Source organism: Stegostoma tigrinum, chromosome 20 (assembly GCF_030684315.1).
Source record: "Stegostoma tigrinum isolate sSteTig4 chromosome 20, sSteTig4.hap1, whole genome shotgun sequence".
NCBI lineage: Eukaryota > Metazoa > Chordata > Chondrichthyes > Orectolobiformes > Stegostomatidae > Stegostoma > Stegostoma tigrinum.
Window position 1 is genome coordinate 10,831,891 of NC_081373.1, and position 19,504 is coordinate 10,851,394.

At 45.9% G+C, this 19,504-nt stretch overlaps 1 protein-coding gene across 3 annotated transcripts in view; it reads left to right on the forward strand.

Annotated features, from left to right (window-relative positions):
- Positions 1-19,504, forward strand: part of crtac1b (cartilage acidic protein 1b) — a 281,745-nt gene that overhangs the window by 235,350 nt on the left and 26,891 nt on the right. For all 3 annotated transcript variants that reach the window (XM_048550806.2, XM_059653000.1, XM_048550807.2), the window contains 4 exons: positions 2,871-3,007; positions 11,717-11,799; positions 14,561-14,661; positions 16,291-16,459. In XM_048550806.2, the coding sequence (XP_048406763.2) occupies positions 2,871-3,007; positions 11,717-11,799; positions 14,561-14,661; positions 16,291-16,459 (490 nt within the window). The remainder of the gene's footprint in view (positions 1-2,870; positions 3,008-11,716; positions 11,800-14,560; positions 14,662-16,290; positions 16,460-19,504) is intronic.

Here is a 19,504-nt window from a genome sequence, read left to right on the forward strand (position 1 = left end):
GCGCATTCCACACGCCCGCCACTCTCTGTGTGAAGAACCTACCTCTGACATCTCCCCTATACCTTCCTCCAATCACCTTAAAATTATGCCCCCTCGTGATTTCCATCCTGGGAAAAAGTCTCTGACTATCCACTCTATCTCGCTGTACACAAACCCCAGGTTAATGTTCTGGGGGCACTTGTTCAGATGCCATCAAAGCAGATGATCAAATGTGAATTCTATAAAAACACTGAATTAAAAGCTGGCTGAGTGGGAGCCACTGCTTATTGCTGAATAAAAAAAAACACATCTGGTTCACTAATTCCTTTTTGAGAAAGGAAATCTGCCATTCATACCAGGTCTTGTTTACATGCGACTCCAGACCCACAGCAATGTAGTTGATTTGTTAAATGTTCTCTGGGCAATTAGAGATGCACAATAAATGCTGGTCTAACTGGTGACACCCGTATCCTGCGAACAAATATAAAATCCTGAGTTAACTTCAACTGTTTGGGTAGCACGGTGGCTCAGTGCTTTTGCCACATAGCACCAGGGACCCAGGTTCAATTCTGGCAACTGTCTGTGTGGAGTTTGCACACTGCGCCTGTGTCTGTATGGGTTTCCTCCAGTTAGTCTGGTTTCTTCTCACAGTCCAGAGGTGTGCAGGTTAGCTGGATTGGCCCATGCTAACCCACTCATAGTCCACAAGGATGTGAGTTAGCTATGGTAGATGCAGTGTTACAAGGATGGGAAGGGTTTGTTAGGTCTGGGTAGGATGCTCTTCAGAGGTTGGTGCAGACCTAAGGGGCCAAATGACTTCTTTCTGCACTGTTGGGATTCTGTCAGTGAGAGGAGATTCCCGGGAGCTCAGTGACTTTAGTTGTATTCATGAGAAATTGCAGGCCACCATCTTGTTCTGATGTATTTGATCAGATTGAGCCCTCATGGGCTTCCCCCACACAAAACTCTGGAATAAAAGGTTTGCCAAACACATTTGCATCTGAAGACATTTCCTTTAAGATGTCTTAGGAGTACACACTAGCAATTTATGCATGCTCATGAGTGTCCAGCCATAAATGTAAAGATTTAATTAAAACCTTGAAATATGAACCTAGCAGAGGATTGCATGGGAAGTGCTGATTAAAGGTGTTACTTCACAAATCTAATTAATGTCCTTCATTTTCCATTCCTGAGCAGGTGAATATTGATATGTTCTTTTATTCAAACAGAATTTTTCCAGAACTGCTATGTTTATTGTGGTGGAGACACAGAGTGTTACCGAACACAACAAATTGCATTCATAAAGTACCGTTGATGTTGCAACATGCCTTATCCAATTCTCAATACCCCTAAAAGATCCTACTTTCACCTTCCCATCACTCAGATTGCCATCTCCCAGCACCAAAACTGAAGCCCACTTCCCTTTCTCCGTTATCCCAACCCCATTTCCCAAACCCCAATCCCGTCTCCCAAATTGTGTCCCGAACAAATCTGACATCGGGGGTCACGTTGTACATTTTTGCTAGTATTTTCCCATAATTTCTGTCCTAGGAACTGTGGGTTTGCCAGGAATGGAGAACATTGATAACCATTTGCTAGAGTTGAAGCAAGTGATTTGTCATGAACTTTCTAGTTTTGATGGCCATGGTGTCATTCTAAAATTCTTCCCCATCTCCCAAGTTCCAATCGCATCTCCTAAATTGCCATTCCTAATGCCCAATAACTGCCATCTCTCCACCAAATCACAGTGATAAAACATGGCAGATGCTGAAGGTTTGAAATAGAGATTGGAAGTGCAGGACAGATTCAACAGCTCTGGCAGCATCTGTGAAGAGAGTAACATTTTCAGTTCAATGACCTTTCCTCAGAAACCTTATGAGAAGATCAGGTGAAATGTTATTGACCTGAAATATTAACTCTGCTTTTCTCTCCATAGATGCTGCCAAATATGCTAACTTCTTTCAGCACTTTTCCTTTAGTCTCACATTTCTCAATCCCCACGTCCATCACATTGTCCATTTCACTGATCCTCCTTTCCCTAATCCTTATCTCAGAATCCTTAATCCCCTATCTTTATATTGCTACCTCCCTATCTCTCCATTTCTAATTCCCTGCCTTTCCATCTCTTAGTTTCTATCGTCCCTTCTCTATCTCACTGTCTCTCTGAAAGAGCTACACAGAGGCTGGGTCCCATCACCAAGTCACCCTTTATTTACTCGTGCAAAGTACACTGGCTGTAGCCAGCCAGCTTGGAGTCAACGCTCAACTGAGGAGATTCTAATCTCCCGATTACTTTTCTTACATTTCCAACCTACTGCTGTACAGCAGTAGTGCGTATTTTTCCCAGCACCTGGGTGTGTGTGTAAGTGCGAGACACAATAAAAACACCAGGTGTGTAAATAACTTTTTTGATTGTCCACCACCAGGAAAAATACCCATGTGACCAAAGAACCAGTTGTGTTGATACTCAGAGTCAGAACTGAGTGTGAGAGGGTGGTCTGTGGGCCAGAGTGCATTCATCAGACTCAGGGTCATAATGGCAAGGGGAGGGAGAGATACCAGTATCTCAGTGGGCAGCGAGGATGGCATGGGCCGCAGGGATTTGGGAAGTGAAGGGGCAACAGGAAACATGAGTGATTGAGAGAGAGAGAGAGAGAGATCTGAGGCTACAGAGGGGATGGTGAGAATGGAGGGTTCAACTATTGTTATGGTTCTGAGTCAAATGGGGGGATGGGGTGCAGTGATGATGAGGGATGGGTTCAGGGGGTCTCTGCTGACATATGTAGCCCATACGAGACACTTACACTCTCCGTTGTGGGTACTGATATGATCTGGCATTCCTTCCTACATGACTACTTGGTAAACCCTGTAACTAATGTGGTTTCTCTTAGGATATAGCAACACAGGCATTTGCAACACCTTCGCCAGTTAGAACTGTGATTGTGGCGGACTTTGATAATGATCAGGAGCTTGAAGTATTTCTCAATAATATTGCATACCGAGGGTCTTCTGCAAACCGCATATTCAGGTGAGTCCATATTTTCAATAATCAGAACAGTTTTCTAAAAGAGGCCCATTCAGCCCATCATATCTGTACTGACTCTCAAACAACTGTGCTTGCCCTGTACTCCCGTTAAGTTCCAATCCAACTCCCCCTTCAAATCATTTTTATTTCCACTGTCTTTTCAGCATGGTTCTGGATCCTAATAATTCTCGCTATTTAAATATTTCTCCCTTTCTCCCCTCCAAATCTTTGACCAATGATGTTCGACCTCTGACCTCCGGCTATTGACCCACTTGCCAAAACAGATCATTCTTCCCAATCAAAACCTCTCGTTGTAATGAAAACATTGCGCACATAGGCAGATGGTTATGGCTTTGTGTTTCAGGCATCTTAGCTCCAGGACATCTCTGCAGGAGTTCCTCAGGGTAGTGTCCTAGGCCCAACCACCTTCAGCTGCTTCATCAATGACCTTCCCTCCATCATAAGGTCAGAAGTGGGGATATTCGCTGATGATTGCACAATGTTCAACACCATTCGCAACTCCTCAGAAACTGAAGCAATCCACGTACAAATGGAACAAAATCTGGACAATATTCAGGCTTGAGCTGACAAGTGGCAAGTAATGTTCACACCCAACAAATGCCAGACATTGACAACTTCAAGAAAAGATCATCTGACCACCCTCTCTTGATATTCAATGGTGTTACCATCACTGACTCACCCACTATCAACGTGCTACGGGTTATCATTGACCAGAAACTCATCTGGACTCGCCCTGTCAATACTGCAGCTACAAGAGCAGGTCAGAGGCTAGGGATACTGTGGTGAGTAACTCACCTCCTGACTCCCCAAATCCAGTCCACCACCTACAAGGCAGAAGTAAGGAGTGTGATGGAATACTCCCCACTTGTCTGGATAGATACAGCTCTAACAACACTAATGAAGCTCGACACCATCCAGGATAAAGCAACCCACTTGACTGGCACCATATCCACAAGCACCTACTCCCTCCATCGCCAACACTCAGTGTGTGCTATATCAACAAAATGCAGAAATATTCAAAAGATCCTCAAACAGCAATGTGATTACACTTCTTCTTTGTGTTTTTTTATCCACAATTTCACTTTTACTTTTTGCCGGGACAAAGCTGTCAGGTCATTACTTCCCTTAGCTGTCTTTTCTTCTTCTGTCCGCACTTGGCAATCCTCTCGATTCCTGCACATTCCCCCCCATCTAACCCACTCGTTTGGGTTTCCATCCATCCACTCGATTCTGTGCAACCTCTATTCAAACACCTGATCTCGTTCTCGTACTCTAGGGGAGAGAAAGGCTTTCATCGCTGTGTCTCTCACACCCTCAGGATGTCCCAAAGCAGTTTCCAGCCAACACATTTTTTGCATTGCAGTTTACTTATATAATATAGAATGCATAGTAATTTGTACACAGCAAGATCCCATCAGTCATAATCTGATAATCACCAAGAAAAACACTTTCTCAACTAGTGTTATCAAATAGAAAGCATTTCACCAGAATACACCTTAGCCACAATACCTCCATGTGGGTGTGTCTGTGTATGTGTGTTTACCTCTGTCTGCCTCTGTATATGTCTGTCCGTCTGTGTGTTTATGTGTGTACCTATCTGTCTCTGTGTCTGTCTGTCTGTGTGTATCTATATCTGTCTCTTTGTGTCCATCTATGTGTGTGTGTGTGTGTGTGTGTCTCTATGTGTGTGTGTGTATGTGACAGATAGAGTCATACAGAAACAGACCCTTTGGTCCAACTCATCCATGCTGACCAGGTTTCCTCAACTGAACTAATCCTATTTGCCTGCATTTGGCCCAGAATCCTCCAACACGTTTCTAAATGTCTTGTGAATGTTGCAACTGTACTTGCATCTACCACTTTCTGTGCCAGCTCATTCCATGTACACAGGACTCTGCACGATCCAAAGTTGCCCCTTATGTCCCTTTGATATCTTTCCTCTCTCACCTTAAACCTACTCCCTATGGTTTTGAACTCCCTACCCTAGCAAAAAGACCTTGGCTGTTCACCCTATCGATGTCTATTGTTGCCACATGTACCGAGATACAGTGAAAGATGTTGTTTGTGTGCTCTGCAGGCAGAGCGTACCATACAAAGTGTATTGCGGTAGAGTGCAGAATACAGTGTTACAGCTGCAGAGAAGTTACAGACAGAGAGATCAACAGCAACATTTCAGAAGATCCATTCAAAGGTCTAATAACAGTGGAGAAAAGGCCGCCCTTGAATCTGTTCAAACGTGTATTCAAACGTTTCTATCTTCTGCCCAATGGAAGAGGGTGGAATAGAATATAACTGGGGTGGGAGGGGGCTTTGATGATGTTGGTTGCTTTCCCGAGGCAGTGGGAAGTATAGATGCAGTCCATGGATGGAAGGCTGGTTCACAACTCTGTGTAATTTCCTGCCGTCTTGGGAAAAGCAGTTACAATTCCTTGCTGTGATGCATCCACACGGGATGCTTTCTATGGGGCATCTATAAAAATTGTCAAGCCTCCTTGCAGACATGCTGAATTTCCGTGGCTTCCTGAGGATGTAGAGATGTTGTAGAGCTTTCTTGACCATTGCCTCGATGTGGGTGGACCAGGACAGATTGATGGTGGTCATCATCCCCAGGAACTTGACATTTCCAACCATCTCCACCTCAGCAACATTGATACAGACAGGGGCACACCCTCCATTCTGCTTCCTGAAGTCAATGACCAGCTCCTTTGTTTTGCTGCTGGCGATGGGGAGATTGTTGTCTTTACACTATGCTACTAAACACTCAATATCTTCCCTGTATTCTATCTCATCATCGTTTGAGATCTGACCTAAAATGGTGGTGTCATCAGCAAACTTGTAAATAGAGTTGGGGCAGAATCTGGCCACTCAGTGGTGAGGGTATAAGGAGTATAGTCAGGGGCTGAGTATGCAGCCTTACGGGGCACCAGTGTTGAGGAGGTGTTGTTACCTCTTCTTACTAATTGCAGCCTATGGATCAGAAAGTCAAGGATCCAGTTACAGAGGGGGGATCTGAGACCCAGATCTCAGAGTTTAGAGATGGGTTTGTTTGGAATAATGGTGTCAAATGTGGAACTGTAGTCAATAAGCGGCAGTTTGACATAGATGTGTTTCTAAAATGCTGCTTGGCCTGCTGTGTTCATCCAGCTCCACACTTTGTTATCTCATTTGACATAGCTGTCCTTGTTATCCAGATATTCCAGGAATGAGTGTAGGGCCAGGGATATCATAGAGTCATAGAATCTTATCGTGTGGAAGCAGGCCATTCAGCCCGTTGTGTTCACACTGACCCTCTGAACACCATCCTACCCAAACCCACTCTCCTACCCTGTCCCTGCATTTCCCATGGCTAACCCACCTAGCCTGCACGACCCTGGACACTATGGGAAATTTACCACGGCCAATCCATTGAACCTGCACATATTTGGACTGGCATTTGCTGTGGATCTGTTGTGCCGGTAGGCAAATTACAAAGGAACAAGGCAATTTGGTAAGGCTGGAGCTGATGGCTAACCTCTCGAGGCATTTCATGATTATGGAAGTCAGCGGCACCAGGTGGATATCAGTGTCCGTCATGATTTTATAAGCCTCTATAAGGTCACCTCTCAGCCTCCTACACTGTAGGGAGAGAAGTCCTGTTCTATCCAGCCTCGCCTTATAACTCAAAACCTGTAGTCCTGGCAACATCCTGGTAAATTTTCTGCACTCTCTGTAGTTTAACAAAGTCCTACTATATATGTGTGTCTGTGATTGTGTGTGTGTGTCTGTGTGAGTGTGTGTCTGTGTGTGTGAGTGAGTGTGTCTGTGTGAGTGTGTATCTGTGTGTGTGTTTAATTAGCCAATACCCATCAGCATTCAGTGACCATCCGAAGTGGAGCAGCCACAAGGATCACAGCTCATTGCAGTGCCTGCCTTTCCTCTTGGTGTCGCACCAGGAATGTTCCAAAAGGTTAAAGTTCACTCAAGCACGTCAGCGTCATGTCATGTGACCCAATCGTCCACATCTCCTGTTCGTTCTATCATTCACCGATCAGGAACCCAACTAACCACATCTGGATTCCTGACTAACCCTTCCTGGATTTCCAATTAGTCACGTCTGGGTTCCCAAACTAACCACACCTGGATTCTCAGCTTAACACATCTGGCCAGTGTCCTGCTTTAGACAGGGCTGCATCATCCCCGTGTTGGGGGTTTGAGCAGTTGTGTGCCGATAAACCGTAAGGAATAAAGCACAGGTGTTATATTGGCAGCTAACAGCTCATGTTGCCTGGCTAATAATGCACTGTCCACTTTCCCGTATCTAATAGATAAACTGCAATACACGTTTTCCCTGGTGATAATTTTCTTTGGGCTTGTATTGCATTTCATTTTGTGAATATTGAATTGACAAGAGTGCTCTCAGAGATTAATATATAGATTGCATTTAGTGGCTAGCGTCTATGATGAATGTGTTCAGGCAAGGAACAGCCAATTTTCAATTTGCTAACTTGTGAATCCGGGCCAATTTCTCTCTCCCTCTCCCTCTCCCTCTCTCTCAAAGGCACTTCATTCTCACCTAATATCCATCACTCAATGTCTCTGTTATCGATCCTCTGAGGCGGCTATTAAAAAGCAACACCTTGCAGGAAGTAATAAATGATTTTCTGAATTAATGAGGAGTTTAGCGACAGTGGACTGCTGAGAACACAGCGACAGAAGTGAACAGCATTGCGTGCCCAGAGCAGAGCAGAAAGATCATGGACAGCACAGGGCTTGCCTGAAGTCCACTCGTTTCTTTGAGGCCATGTTGAGATGCTGCAGGGGAGCCAGGCGTCTTGGCGGGTGGGTCAGGGTGGGGTGGGGTGGGGTGGGGGTGGGGGACATCAAAATTCTCAGCCTCCAGAAAATGGAATGCTAGCAACTCTGTGGAGTAGGCCTGGGACTCTCAGACTGCTTTGGTTCCAGGAGGCAGCTCAATGCCACCTCCAAAAGGGGCACTCTGCCTAAACAATAAATCCTGCCCTTGGCAGGGACACCTGCATTCCTTGAAAGAATGGATAAAACAGAAAGGAAGAAGAGTTGGGCGTGCAGAGGGGGATTGATTTATGTTATGATGGGTCAGCTTCTCTGATGCTGTAGGTTCTATGGAGCATTTGACATTGCTTGGACATGCCCCAAGGGTTAGTGGAAAGAAGTGGGCTAAGGCGTGAGACTGAAAACAGCAGCAAATTTGGATGCTCCCGTATTGATCCCAAGTCAGTTGGTGAAGACTGAAACTGGACCCCCATATATCCTGTGATTCAGAGTTTGCAACATTACATACTAATACAAGTTACTGATCACAGCTTGTAGCGTTACATATCATTACATTCTGTAATTCATTGAATGTAGCATTAATTCTCTTTCGATATTGCATTCAATAGAATGCATTGTTACGCCTCTCTAATTCCTACCTCTGCTCCCGTATGTCAGCTGTCCCAATATTAAACAACCAATTGCAATAGTATAATATTTTAGGAACCAAGTTAATACATCGCAGCTCTTTAAAAGAAGCAGCAACTAAGCTAAAATTACAAATGAAACATTTGATATTTAAGTTAAAATTTGGTTTAGATTAGTGATTATACACTGCACTGGTTGTGGAGAGAGTTTCTCTTTATAATTATTTAATGAAACAATTCCCTCTTCCCATTTATATCTTAATAAGATAAGCAATATCTTATTAATGCTGGCTCTTCCTGTGTGCTGTGACATTCCACTGACGTTTGGGGTGAGTTTCTGCCCTTAGTTGTATCAGTGTCACAGACTGACATTCACATTCTGCCCTCTTGCCTTTTCATTATAGATGTGGCTAACGGTGTGACAATGACCTGATAATCTGTCTTGTCTTTTAGTGATTTTAATGCTGGACTTTGGAAGTGGCATTGTCCAAACGTTAGCGTTCCACCTTTGGGAGGGAACTTTTCGTTCTTAAGTTACGCAGCCGGCTTTGCTCAATCTTTAGGAGGGACGGCAAACTCCAAATGAGAAGCACTACTAACTGGGAACAAACTGTCCCTGAAAAATATCCCCAGGAGAGGGGGAAATTGAATGCGGAGGAAGTGGGAAAAGAGGAGAGCGATACAGACAGAGCAAGCAGGAAGAAACATATGCCCAAGATAATAAAATGTGAGGCTGGATGAACACAGCAGGCCCAGCAGCATCTCAGGAGCACAAAAGCTGACGTTTCGGGCCTAGACCCTTAGGCCCGAAACGTCAGCTTTTGTGCTCCTGAGATGCTGCTGGGCCTGCTGTGTTCATCCAGCTTCACACTTTATTATACTGGATTCTCCAGCATCTGCAGTTCCCATTATCACAGAAACATATGCCCATGTTGGAGGAAACAATGGCTGGGGGCCAAAATTTATTGTTTAACTTTTAATTCTGTTCCTTATTTCTTTCTTTCCCTAAGGTTTTGTACCTAGGCACTTTTTAACAAAGATGGTGATGTGTGTAGCGACATTGAAAACGTCTTAGTGTACTCCAGTGCTTTCGTACTTGAGGATAAGCAACAACAAAGTTTAAAACTAAATCTAGATATAAGATAACGGGTTGGAGGTTTCAAGGAGACATGAGGAAAAGAACTCACCCAGGAGCTGGTGGGAATTTGCGACTCACTACTTGTGAGGGTGGCGGAGACAAAAACCCTCAGAACTGTTTGGATGCACACTTACAATGGCAAGGCATATAAGGACATGAGAAATGGGATAGAATTTACATGGCTGTTTATGACTGGTGCGGACTCAATGGGCTGAAGGGCCTTTTTAGTGCTGTAGACCTCAATGATGATGACTCCGTGAGAGGGGAGACACAGCAATGAGAGGGGGGAGATCCACCTCAGGCATGAGGAAGGAAGAAAGGTGACTCCTTCCCTCCATAGGGAGCAGTTTGTCAATCCTCAAAACCTTCCTCGCCTCTGAGATAAAACACCAACGTAGGGAGGAAACTAATTGGGAAGGTCCCTGGGAATTTCCAACAGTGCCCCCAACAAATGAATATTCCATCACACTCCTGACTTGTAGATAGTGGACAGAGACCAGAGAGTCAGGAGGAGAATAAATTGCCTGCAAAGCACTTTGGAAAATATTGAGGTTTGGGAGGCACTATATAAATGCAAAACGCGTTTGTTTGATCCAATTGGATGCAATACAAAATCGGTATAACTAGTTAAGGCTGACGTTTCGGGTCGGGACCCTTCTTCAGAAAACCTGACCCGAAACATCAGCTTTCCTGCTCCTCTGATGCTGCCTGGCCTGCTGTGTTCCTCCAGCTCCACGCTGTGTTATCTCTGACTCCAACATCGGCAGTTCCCACTATCTCTCAGTGTAATGAGTTACCTGTTTAAAGTAACACAATTTTTGAAGGAGGAAGGCATGACAGCTTTGTGGAAGTGTAGACACAAAGAAGCCAATTTGATTTATAACTGGGGCCTGGTGTCTCACAGCTGTCTATAATGTGTTGTTCCCCTGTCCCTGACTGAACTATTGTGATCATTCCCATTATTCAGGGTTTGCTCTCGCTGTAACTGGTGCAGCAGCACTCTCTGCTGGTAGGAAATTGCTACTGCCTGAGTTTTTAAAAAATTGGTCCTGAATTTCAGGACAGGCTCTCTGGAATCAAACAGTATAGAAACAGAGTCTTTATTCCATTCAATCCACGCTGAATTTAACCCAAAACTAAACTAATACCACCTTCCTGCTCCTGGCCCTTATCCCTCCAAACCTTTCCTATTCATGTACTTATCCAAATGTCTTTTAAACATTATAATTGTACCCACATCCACCACTTCTTCAAGAAGTTCATTCCACAAGCGAACTGGCCCCATGTAAAAAAATATTGCACCTCATGTCCTTTTAGGATCTCTCTCCTCTCACCTTAAAAATGAGCCCCCACTCTTGTAATCCCCTACCCTAAGGAAAAGACATTGACCATTCACCATATGTACACTCCTCATTATTTTATTAATTTCTATCATGTCACCTCTCAACCTCCCATGCTCCAGTGCTTAAAGTCCCAGTCTATCCAGCCTTTCTTTATAGTTCAAACCTTCCACACCTGGCAACGTCCTAGTAAATCTCTTCTGAACCCTCTCCAGCTCAATAATATCCTTCCTATAGCTGGGCGACCACAGCACTGGACACACGACTCCAGAAAGTTGTAGAATAGAGACTATCAGGGAAAAGGAATTTACCTTTAAAGGCTAAATATTTCCACTTCTATGGATCTTATTACAGCCCAAGGATGCTTTTTAAAACCCTAGCTGTGTGATCAAGTGTTTTCTCATATCTCCTTAAGCTCTGTGGAAAAACTTGGCTGACATTCTGCTTTGAAGTGTCTTGGGCTGTTTTATGATGTTAAAGGTGCTACATCAATGACGTTGTTATTTTGTCTTCCGATGGCATTTCTCAATGCCAGACGTTTGGGTGTGTGCTCTGATTGGTAAGCTGTCTATTGTTGACATCGCTTTGGAGATTTGTCTCTCTGTTTCAGTGTGCGGGCGGTTATAGGTTCAGGTCCCACAGTGAGCCCGAATCCATGAGGAAGATAGTGTGGGGAGGCTAGGACCGGCTGCCCTCGTGGCCCTATGTGGTGCTGTACACCCGATGCAACACGTTTGACTGGGGAGTATCAAAGTGTCACTGGCTACTGACTGTATTGTGATGTGCTCCATTGCAGGGTCTCTCAACGGGAAGGGGCAGACCCATTGATTGAAGAGCTAAACGCAGGAGATGCCACAGAGCCAACAGGACAAGGAACAGGTAAAGCCAACCTGCTTTCTCCTCTCTCTCCCCCTCCTCCACCACCGGCCCAGCCCTTGCCAATACCGACCCGCAATGCTTGTGGGTTTTGTGGCACAGTGGGGTAGTAGCGGTATCTCTGAGACAGAAGGTGCGGACTTGGGTTCTGCTGTACGTCTTGATGGTTCAAGAAGGTGCATTCAGAGCGAGGGCAAACGGTTTGAGAATTGACCCTGGAATCTTCCCAGCATGTGCCAATGGGAGACAGTAAGAGCAGGAGAGATTACATTGAGGCTTGACTGTCACTATCTCTACAACATCTTTGTAAGGGTGCGTACTGCAACTCCCTGAGAGGAATGTAAGACACATCCACCAGAACCAGGTTGGGGAATTCATATTCGGCAAGGCTGGAACCAAGATAAATTCAAATATTTAAGGCAGAAATCCAACACAACAACAATAATGAGTCACTATGGTCAGTGAGAAGAACCTCGGACTGTGGCTTGTTCTTCTGGTAGGGATTATTTTTGCTAATGGAATGGGGAGGAGGAAGAGGGAAAAAAAATCTTAGAGAAGCTGGCAAGAAGAGAAGCAGTGGACTAGGTGGGCTCGTGGGGCTACTGAATCCAGGATCTTTCAGACTATCAATCAGTTGAGCCCAAATTACCTGTGAATATATTTCCATGTGCGGCAGGCAGTGTTTAATTTTGGTGTCGTAGGGGACAAATGGAGCCAGCAGCAAAGTGGTGCCCGAAGCAAAGCTCAACCTTGATAGTATTGAATGGTGGAGCAGGCTCGATGGGCTGAAAAGCCAACTCCTGCTCCAGTTTCTTACATTCTGTTTAGCTCCGCAGCTGGTCAGACCTAGTCAATCACAAATTGACTGCTGCGTTTGCTCCTGAGCAACACTGAGTTTTGAAATAATTCCACAGAGGTTGGTATCCCATCCCCAGGAAACTCTTCATTTATACATGCATGGGACTTGACACTGGTCCGGCTCCCTCAGAGCCAGCTCTTAGAGTGAACAGAACCTCGTACACTCTTGTTTATATCTGTCAGCCAGGGCTCCCTGATTGGACTGGCTTAACAGCCCTAATCAGGGAACTCATATTCCTGGCTCACCTCATTGTAATCGCTACAAGTTTCATGACTGATTCATTATTTTGTTTCAATGAAATTGGCTTCTGTGTAAAATACAGATTGCCTCTTCTTTCTAACTGGGCTGTAGACGGCACTCCATCGCTTTGTTTGAAGTCTACATTCCCAGGCCAAGTCACAGGATTCTCAATTCGGTGTAGGTCATTCTTTGACTCTTAACAGGAATCCATTGCCAAAGGCATGTCCTTTAGCAATGTTGAATCACTCACACCCCCATCCTTTCCATCCCTCCTGAATGTTTTCTGTGCTCCTAGAGACAGTGATGAGCCCTCATGCCGTGTTTCAGTCTCCTCCTCCAATGGCTTCCCTTGGTGGCTGAGACAAGAAGCACAGCAGCATGGGACTCCAAGTAACAGCTTGCCATGTGTAGCCTACTTCACTCTGATACTGAAATGGGACACATAAGGGAAGGTGATGGCCTAGTGGTATTACCGCTGGACTGTTCACCCAGAGATCCAGCTAATGTTCCACCACAGCAAATGCTGGAATTTGAGCTCAATTAAAAAAAAAACAATCTGGAAGTAAGAGTCCAGTCATTGGTTGGACAGACTGGGTAAAGTCCCAAATTAGGGAGGTGATGGTCTACTGGTATTATCGTTGGACTGTTGACCTAGAGACTCCCCCCCCCCCCCCCCCCCCCCCCACCTAATGTTCGGGGGACCTGGGTTCGAATCCCACCATGGTAGTAGGTGGAATTTGAGTTCAATTTACAAAAAAAATCTGGAGTTAAGACTGTAGTGATGACCATGAATTGATTGTTGGGAAAAACCCACCTAGTTCACTAATGTCCTTTAGAGAAGGAAACTGCCATCCTTACCTGGTCTGGTGTTCAAAGTTCATTGGATAATTATTTGGATGAAAATGTGTAAGAGTATGAGTGGAGGGTGGTGTGGAGGCAGGAAACAGGAGATTGGCATGAAATAATTGTAAATCCGAAAAGTCAACTTTTCTGCTCCTCCGATGCTGCCTGACCTGCCGTGTTCCTCCAGCTCCACACAGTGTTGACGTGAGATAGTGATATTGGTTTGTAGACCTGATACAGGCTAAATGCCAAAATGGCCAGCTTCTTACTCTGAGATGACACCATCTAGTCCTAAACTCTGCCACAAGGTGAAACAACCTCTCTGCACTTACCAGTTTCAAACCCCCTAACAATCTTGTATGTTTTAATAAGGTTACCTCTCAGTCCTCTGCATTCCAATGGGTACAGGCTCCATCTGTTCAACCTGTCCTCACAGGACAGTCCCTCCATGCCAGGGATTTGCTTCTCTGGACTGCTTCCGATGACAGATCTTCCTGTAGTTAAGGGGCCTGGAACTGTTCATGCTGTCCCACCTGTGGTCTTATAAATGTACTCCCTATTTTTACACCCCATTCCATTTGTGATTAAAGCTGACATTGCCCTTACCTTTCCTAATGCCTGCTGAGACCAATTCTTTAGTGATTAGGGCACTAACGATGGGTTTTGGTGTAATCTTCTAGGCTTATGATCCATATTAACTATGTTAGTGTTTTATTCTAGCTTTATTCATTAGATCCGGTGGAGCTTCAGCTCCTTTTTACTGGATTGTTGTCTGTGGGATTCTGAATCCAGTGACAATACCACTACCCTCCTATTCCACAGGCGCTGTCGCTACGGATTTTGACGGTGATGGAATGCTGGATCTCATCATTTCTCATGGGGAGTCCCGGGCTCAGCCCCTTTCTGTGTTTAAAGTAACCCAGGTATGTGCTTGTGCAGTGACTATTTACAGATCCCTATCCATGGCTATGGGCCAAGACTGATACAAAATGGGATTAGAATAGGTGTGTGTTTTTGATTGGCACACACACGATGGGCAGAAGGGACTCTTTTCTAAGCAGTAGACCTCGATGACCCACCCTTCACCACTTAACACGCCAGGCCAATTTCATTCCCCACCTCCTCCCATGATAAGACCGCTGGCTAAGACTGGGTCTGGAGTGGAGAGAGGCTGCTAGTTTCTTCGATCGCTGTACGCCGTTCTGTTCTGACAAAAGTCCTGATCAGGTCTCTGGTGGAGGGCAGAGCTTCCTGAAGTTGGAACATGAGGCCAGTCCCCTTGGTTAGCTGTGATTCACCGCAGTGTCCATGCAGCTGGCTGGGCGAGTGATGAGGTTAGGATTGACATTGCTGCCATCCCTCCTAAACCCTCCCCTCACCTACCCCCTCATTAACAAGGGAGCAGCGGAGGGATGTCTACTGCTGGGAATAACCCAGTACCTCCCCCTCTCCACTGCCCGCCTATCACTCCTCACCCCCTCTCAACAAAGCCAATAAATCCCTGGAAATCACAGAATAATAGGAACCATTCAGGCACTAATCCCTGAGGTTAACCCCATTGGGAGAAAATGGTCATTGTCTGGGGTGGAAAGCCAAGGGGCAAAGGTGAAGCTTGTCTATTTTATGCCTTTGGTTACAGATCATTGCTAGTAATAGCACTTTCATCCTGAATCCATCCTCCACACAGACCCATATTGAAATGGCTGCATTAGTTTAACAGAGAATGTACAACAAAAACAGGCCATTCTGCCCACAGAGTCCATGCCAGTAGCCAGGACCACTCAGGCGTCCTATTTCCCCTCAGCTGAATCTACCACAGCGACCCTGTATTCCCTTCTCCCTCATATTCTTCTCCAGCTTCTCCTCAGATGTATCAACACCATTCTGTCTGTACTCCCTGTGCCGGTGAGCACTATTTGAGCAGCAGCCAGATATGGACACCAGCTTCATCTCCACGGTGACAGTGTGAATCCATGTGGAAGGTTTCTGAACTGGATACACCGGGGGTCCAGGAAATTCCTGGCCAGACCCAGCGGCGCAAACAGGAGCTGGGCGGTTCGCACTTCATTCACACCCTTCATTGACTGAATGGAGCCAATGAGAAGGAGCTGTGCCCTTCCAAAATTGATCTGCTCCCATGATGGAGCATGGTGATTCAGGAGGAAGTCATTGCTGACTGTCTCAACGATGAAAGCATAGGAAGAGGCAATGCAAAGAAATCCATTCATCAGCCAATCACAGATAGCCAGTCTGCTTTAGGTCAGTTGAAGGTTGCTTTAGGAACTGATTAGGGCACATGGCTGGACTGGTCTAAAAACGTCTGAACATTGGAAGCCAACCAGCCATAAGTCTAGTCAACACTTGAGTGGGTGACCGTTTGGGAATACTGGTTAGGTGTGGTGCAGTGGTAGTGCCCCTACCTCAGGTCCACAGTGGTTTCTCACAACACGTCCAGACAGAAAATACTGAAAGGGTTAGTCCAGGACTGGTATCAAATTAAAGCGTGGAGGAGCTCAATGTGTCACTGGTTTTGTTCTGGATTCTTTTCCAAGGGCTCTGACAACAATTGGCTGAGGGTCATTCCTCGGACCCAGTTTGGTGCATTTGCCCGTGGGGCCAAGGTGGTGCTGTACACACGGAGAACTGGACCTCACCTCCGCATTGTCGATGGAGGCTCTGGGTACCTCTGTGAAATGGAGCCGGTGGCACATTTTGGACTGGGTACGTAGCATCTAAAGGCAGCCGCTGTTGCCTTGAGCTGTTGTTCAGTTGTTAAAGTCAGCGGGTTCCTGCTGGGCAAGGTGGGGCACTGAGGTATCAAAGTGGGGGTCTGCTGGAGTCCCCCAGAACACACTGTCGGTATCGCCACGACTTCCTGTTGGCATGGTGATCTGATCTTTAGTGTCTTTCAAGGTTGGCATGGGTCAGTGAGAGCACTGGTGATGCCGTTAATGAGTGGTGCTAGGTCCCAAACTGTGAGAGCTATCACTTTTTCGGGTTTGGTTTGGATCCAAGGGGATTCAGTGACTGACACCATGAGGGAGGCAATGGTTAAGGAGTGGGGCTATCTGTGTTGCTCGTTGATGCAGACTTAATGGACCAGATATCTACCTTCTTTCATATTCATTACACCTTCTGTTTAAGTTCTTTCATCAGATGTGGTCATTTCCAGCTGGGTCAGTATTAATTACCCATTGCCCTTGTGAAGGATGTGGTGAGCTGCCTTCATGAACCGCTGCAGGCCCGTGCTACAAAGCCCTTAGGGAGGGGATTCCAGAATTTGGAATTCTGCCCCTGCTGCAGTGGGAACCACAGGGTGACACGGTGGCTCAGTGGTTAGCGCTGCTGCCTCACAGCACAAGGGGACCCAGGTTCGATTCCAGCCTCAGTTGATTGTCTGTCTGTCTTGTAGAACATAGAACATAGAGCAGTACAGCACAGAACAGGCCCTTCAGCCCACGATGTTGTGCCGACCATTGATCCTCATGTATGCACCCTCAAATTTCTGTGACCATATGCATGTCCAGCTGTCTCTTAAATGACCCCAATGACCTTGCTTCCACAACTGCTGCTGGCAACGCATTCCATGCTCTCACAACTCTCTGCGTAAAGAACCCGCCTCTGACATCCCCTCTATACTTTCCTCCAACCAGCTTAAAACTATGACCCCTCGTGCTAGCCATTTCTGCCCTGGGAAATAGTCTCTGGCTATCAACTCTATCTATGCCTCTCATTATCTTGTATACCTCAATTAGGTCCCCTCTCCTCCTCCTTTTCTCCAATGAAAAGAGTCTGAGCTCAGTCAACCTCTCTTCATAAGATAAGCCCTCCAGTCCAGGCAGCATCCTGGTAAACCTCCTCTGAACCCTCTCCAAAGCATCCACATCTTTCCTATAATTGGGCGCCCAGAACTGGACGCAGTATTCCAAGTGCGGTCTAACCAAAGTTTTATAGAGCTGCAACAAGATCTCACGACTCTTAAACTCAATCCCCCTGTTAATGAAAGCCAAAACACCATATGCTTTCTTAACAACCCTGTCCACTTGGGTGGCCATTTTAAGGGATCTATGTATCTGCACACCAAGATCCCTCTGTTCCTCTACACTGCCAAGAATCCTATCCTTAATCCTGTACTCAGCTTTCAAATTCGACCTTCCAAAATGCATCACCTTGCATTTATCCAGGTTGAACTCCATCTGCCACCTCTCAGCCCATCTCTGCATCCTGTCAATGTCCCGCTGCAGCCTACAACAGCCCTCTATACTGTCAACGACACCTCCAACCTTTGTGTCGTCTGCAAACTTGCTGACCCATCCTTCAATTCCCTTCATCCAAGTCATTAATAAAAATTACAAACAGTAGATGCCCAAGGACAGAGCCCTGTGGAACCCCACTCACCGCTGACTTCCAGGCAGAATATTTTCCTTCTACTACCACTCGCTGTCTTCTGTTGGCCAGCCAATTCTGTATCCAGGCAGCTAAGTTCCCCTGTATTCCATTCCTCCTGACCTTCTGAATGAGCCTACCATGGGGAACCTTATCAAATGCCTTACTGAAGTCCATATACACCACATCCACAGCTCGACCCTCATCAACTTTTCAAGTCACATCCTCAAAGAACTCGATAAGGTTTGTGAGGCATGACCTGCCCCTCACAAAGCTGTGTTGACTGCATTTGATCAAGCCATGCTCTTCCAGATGGTCATAAATCCTATCCCTCAGAATCCTTTCTAACACCTTGCAGACGACAGACGTGAGACTTACTGGTCTGTAATTGCCGGGGATTTCTCTATTTCCTTTCTTGAAGAGAGGAATTACATTTGCCTCTCTCCAGTCCTCAGGTACGACTCCAGTGGAGAGCGAGGATGCAATGATTCTCGCAAGTGGCGAAGCAATTGCATTTCTCGCTTCCCAAAGCAGCCGAGGACAAATCTGGTCCGGGCCTGGCGACTTGTCAATCTTAATGTTTGACAAAATTTTCAGCACATCAGCTTCCTCTCTCTCTATCCATTCCAGCATGCACACCTGCTCTTCAAAGGTTTCATTCACTACAAATTTCGTTTCTTTCGTAAAGACAGAAGCAAAAAACTCATTTAGGGCTTCCCCTACCTCCTCAGACTCCACACACAAGTTCACTATGCTATCCCTGATCGGCCCTACTCTTTCTTTGACAATTCTCTTATTCCTCACATAAGTGTAAAATGCCTTTGTGTTTTCCCGGATTCCTTCTGCCAAGCCTTTCTCGTGCCCCCTCCTGGCTCTCCTCAGACCATTTTTGAGCTCCTTCCTTGCCTGCGTGTAATCCTCTCTAGCTGAACTTGACCCTAGCTCCCTCCACCCTCTGTAAGCTACCTTCTTTCTTTTCACAAGAAGCTCCACCACTCTCGTCATCCAAGGTTCCTTTATCTTACCCCTTCTTGCCTGTCTCAGAGGGACATATTTACTCATCACTCGCAACAACTGTTCCTTAAGCAGTCTCCACATGTCTATAGTTCCCTTACCATGGAACAATTGCTCCCAGTCCATGCTTCCTAACTCATGTCTAATCGCATCATAGTTTCCTCTTCCCCAATTAAATATCCTCCCATTTTGCCTAATCCTCTCCTTCTCCATAGCTATGTAGAATGTGAGGCAGCTATGGTCATTTGTTTGAACATTCTCCCTGTGTCTGTGTGTGTTTGCTCTGGCTTCCTCCCAGAGTCTGAAGATGTGCAGGTTAGATGGATTGGCTGTGCTGAGTTGTCCCATAGTGCGCGAGCTAGGTGG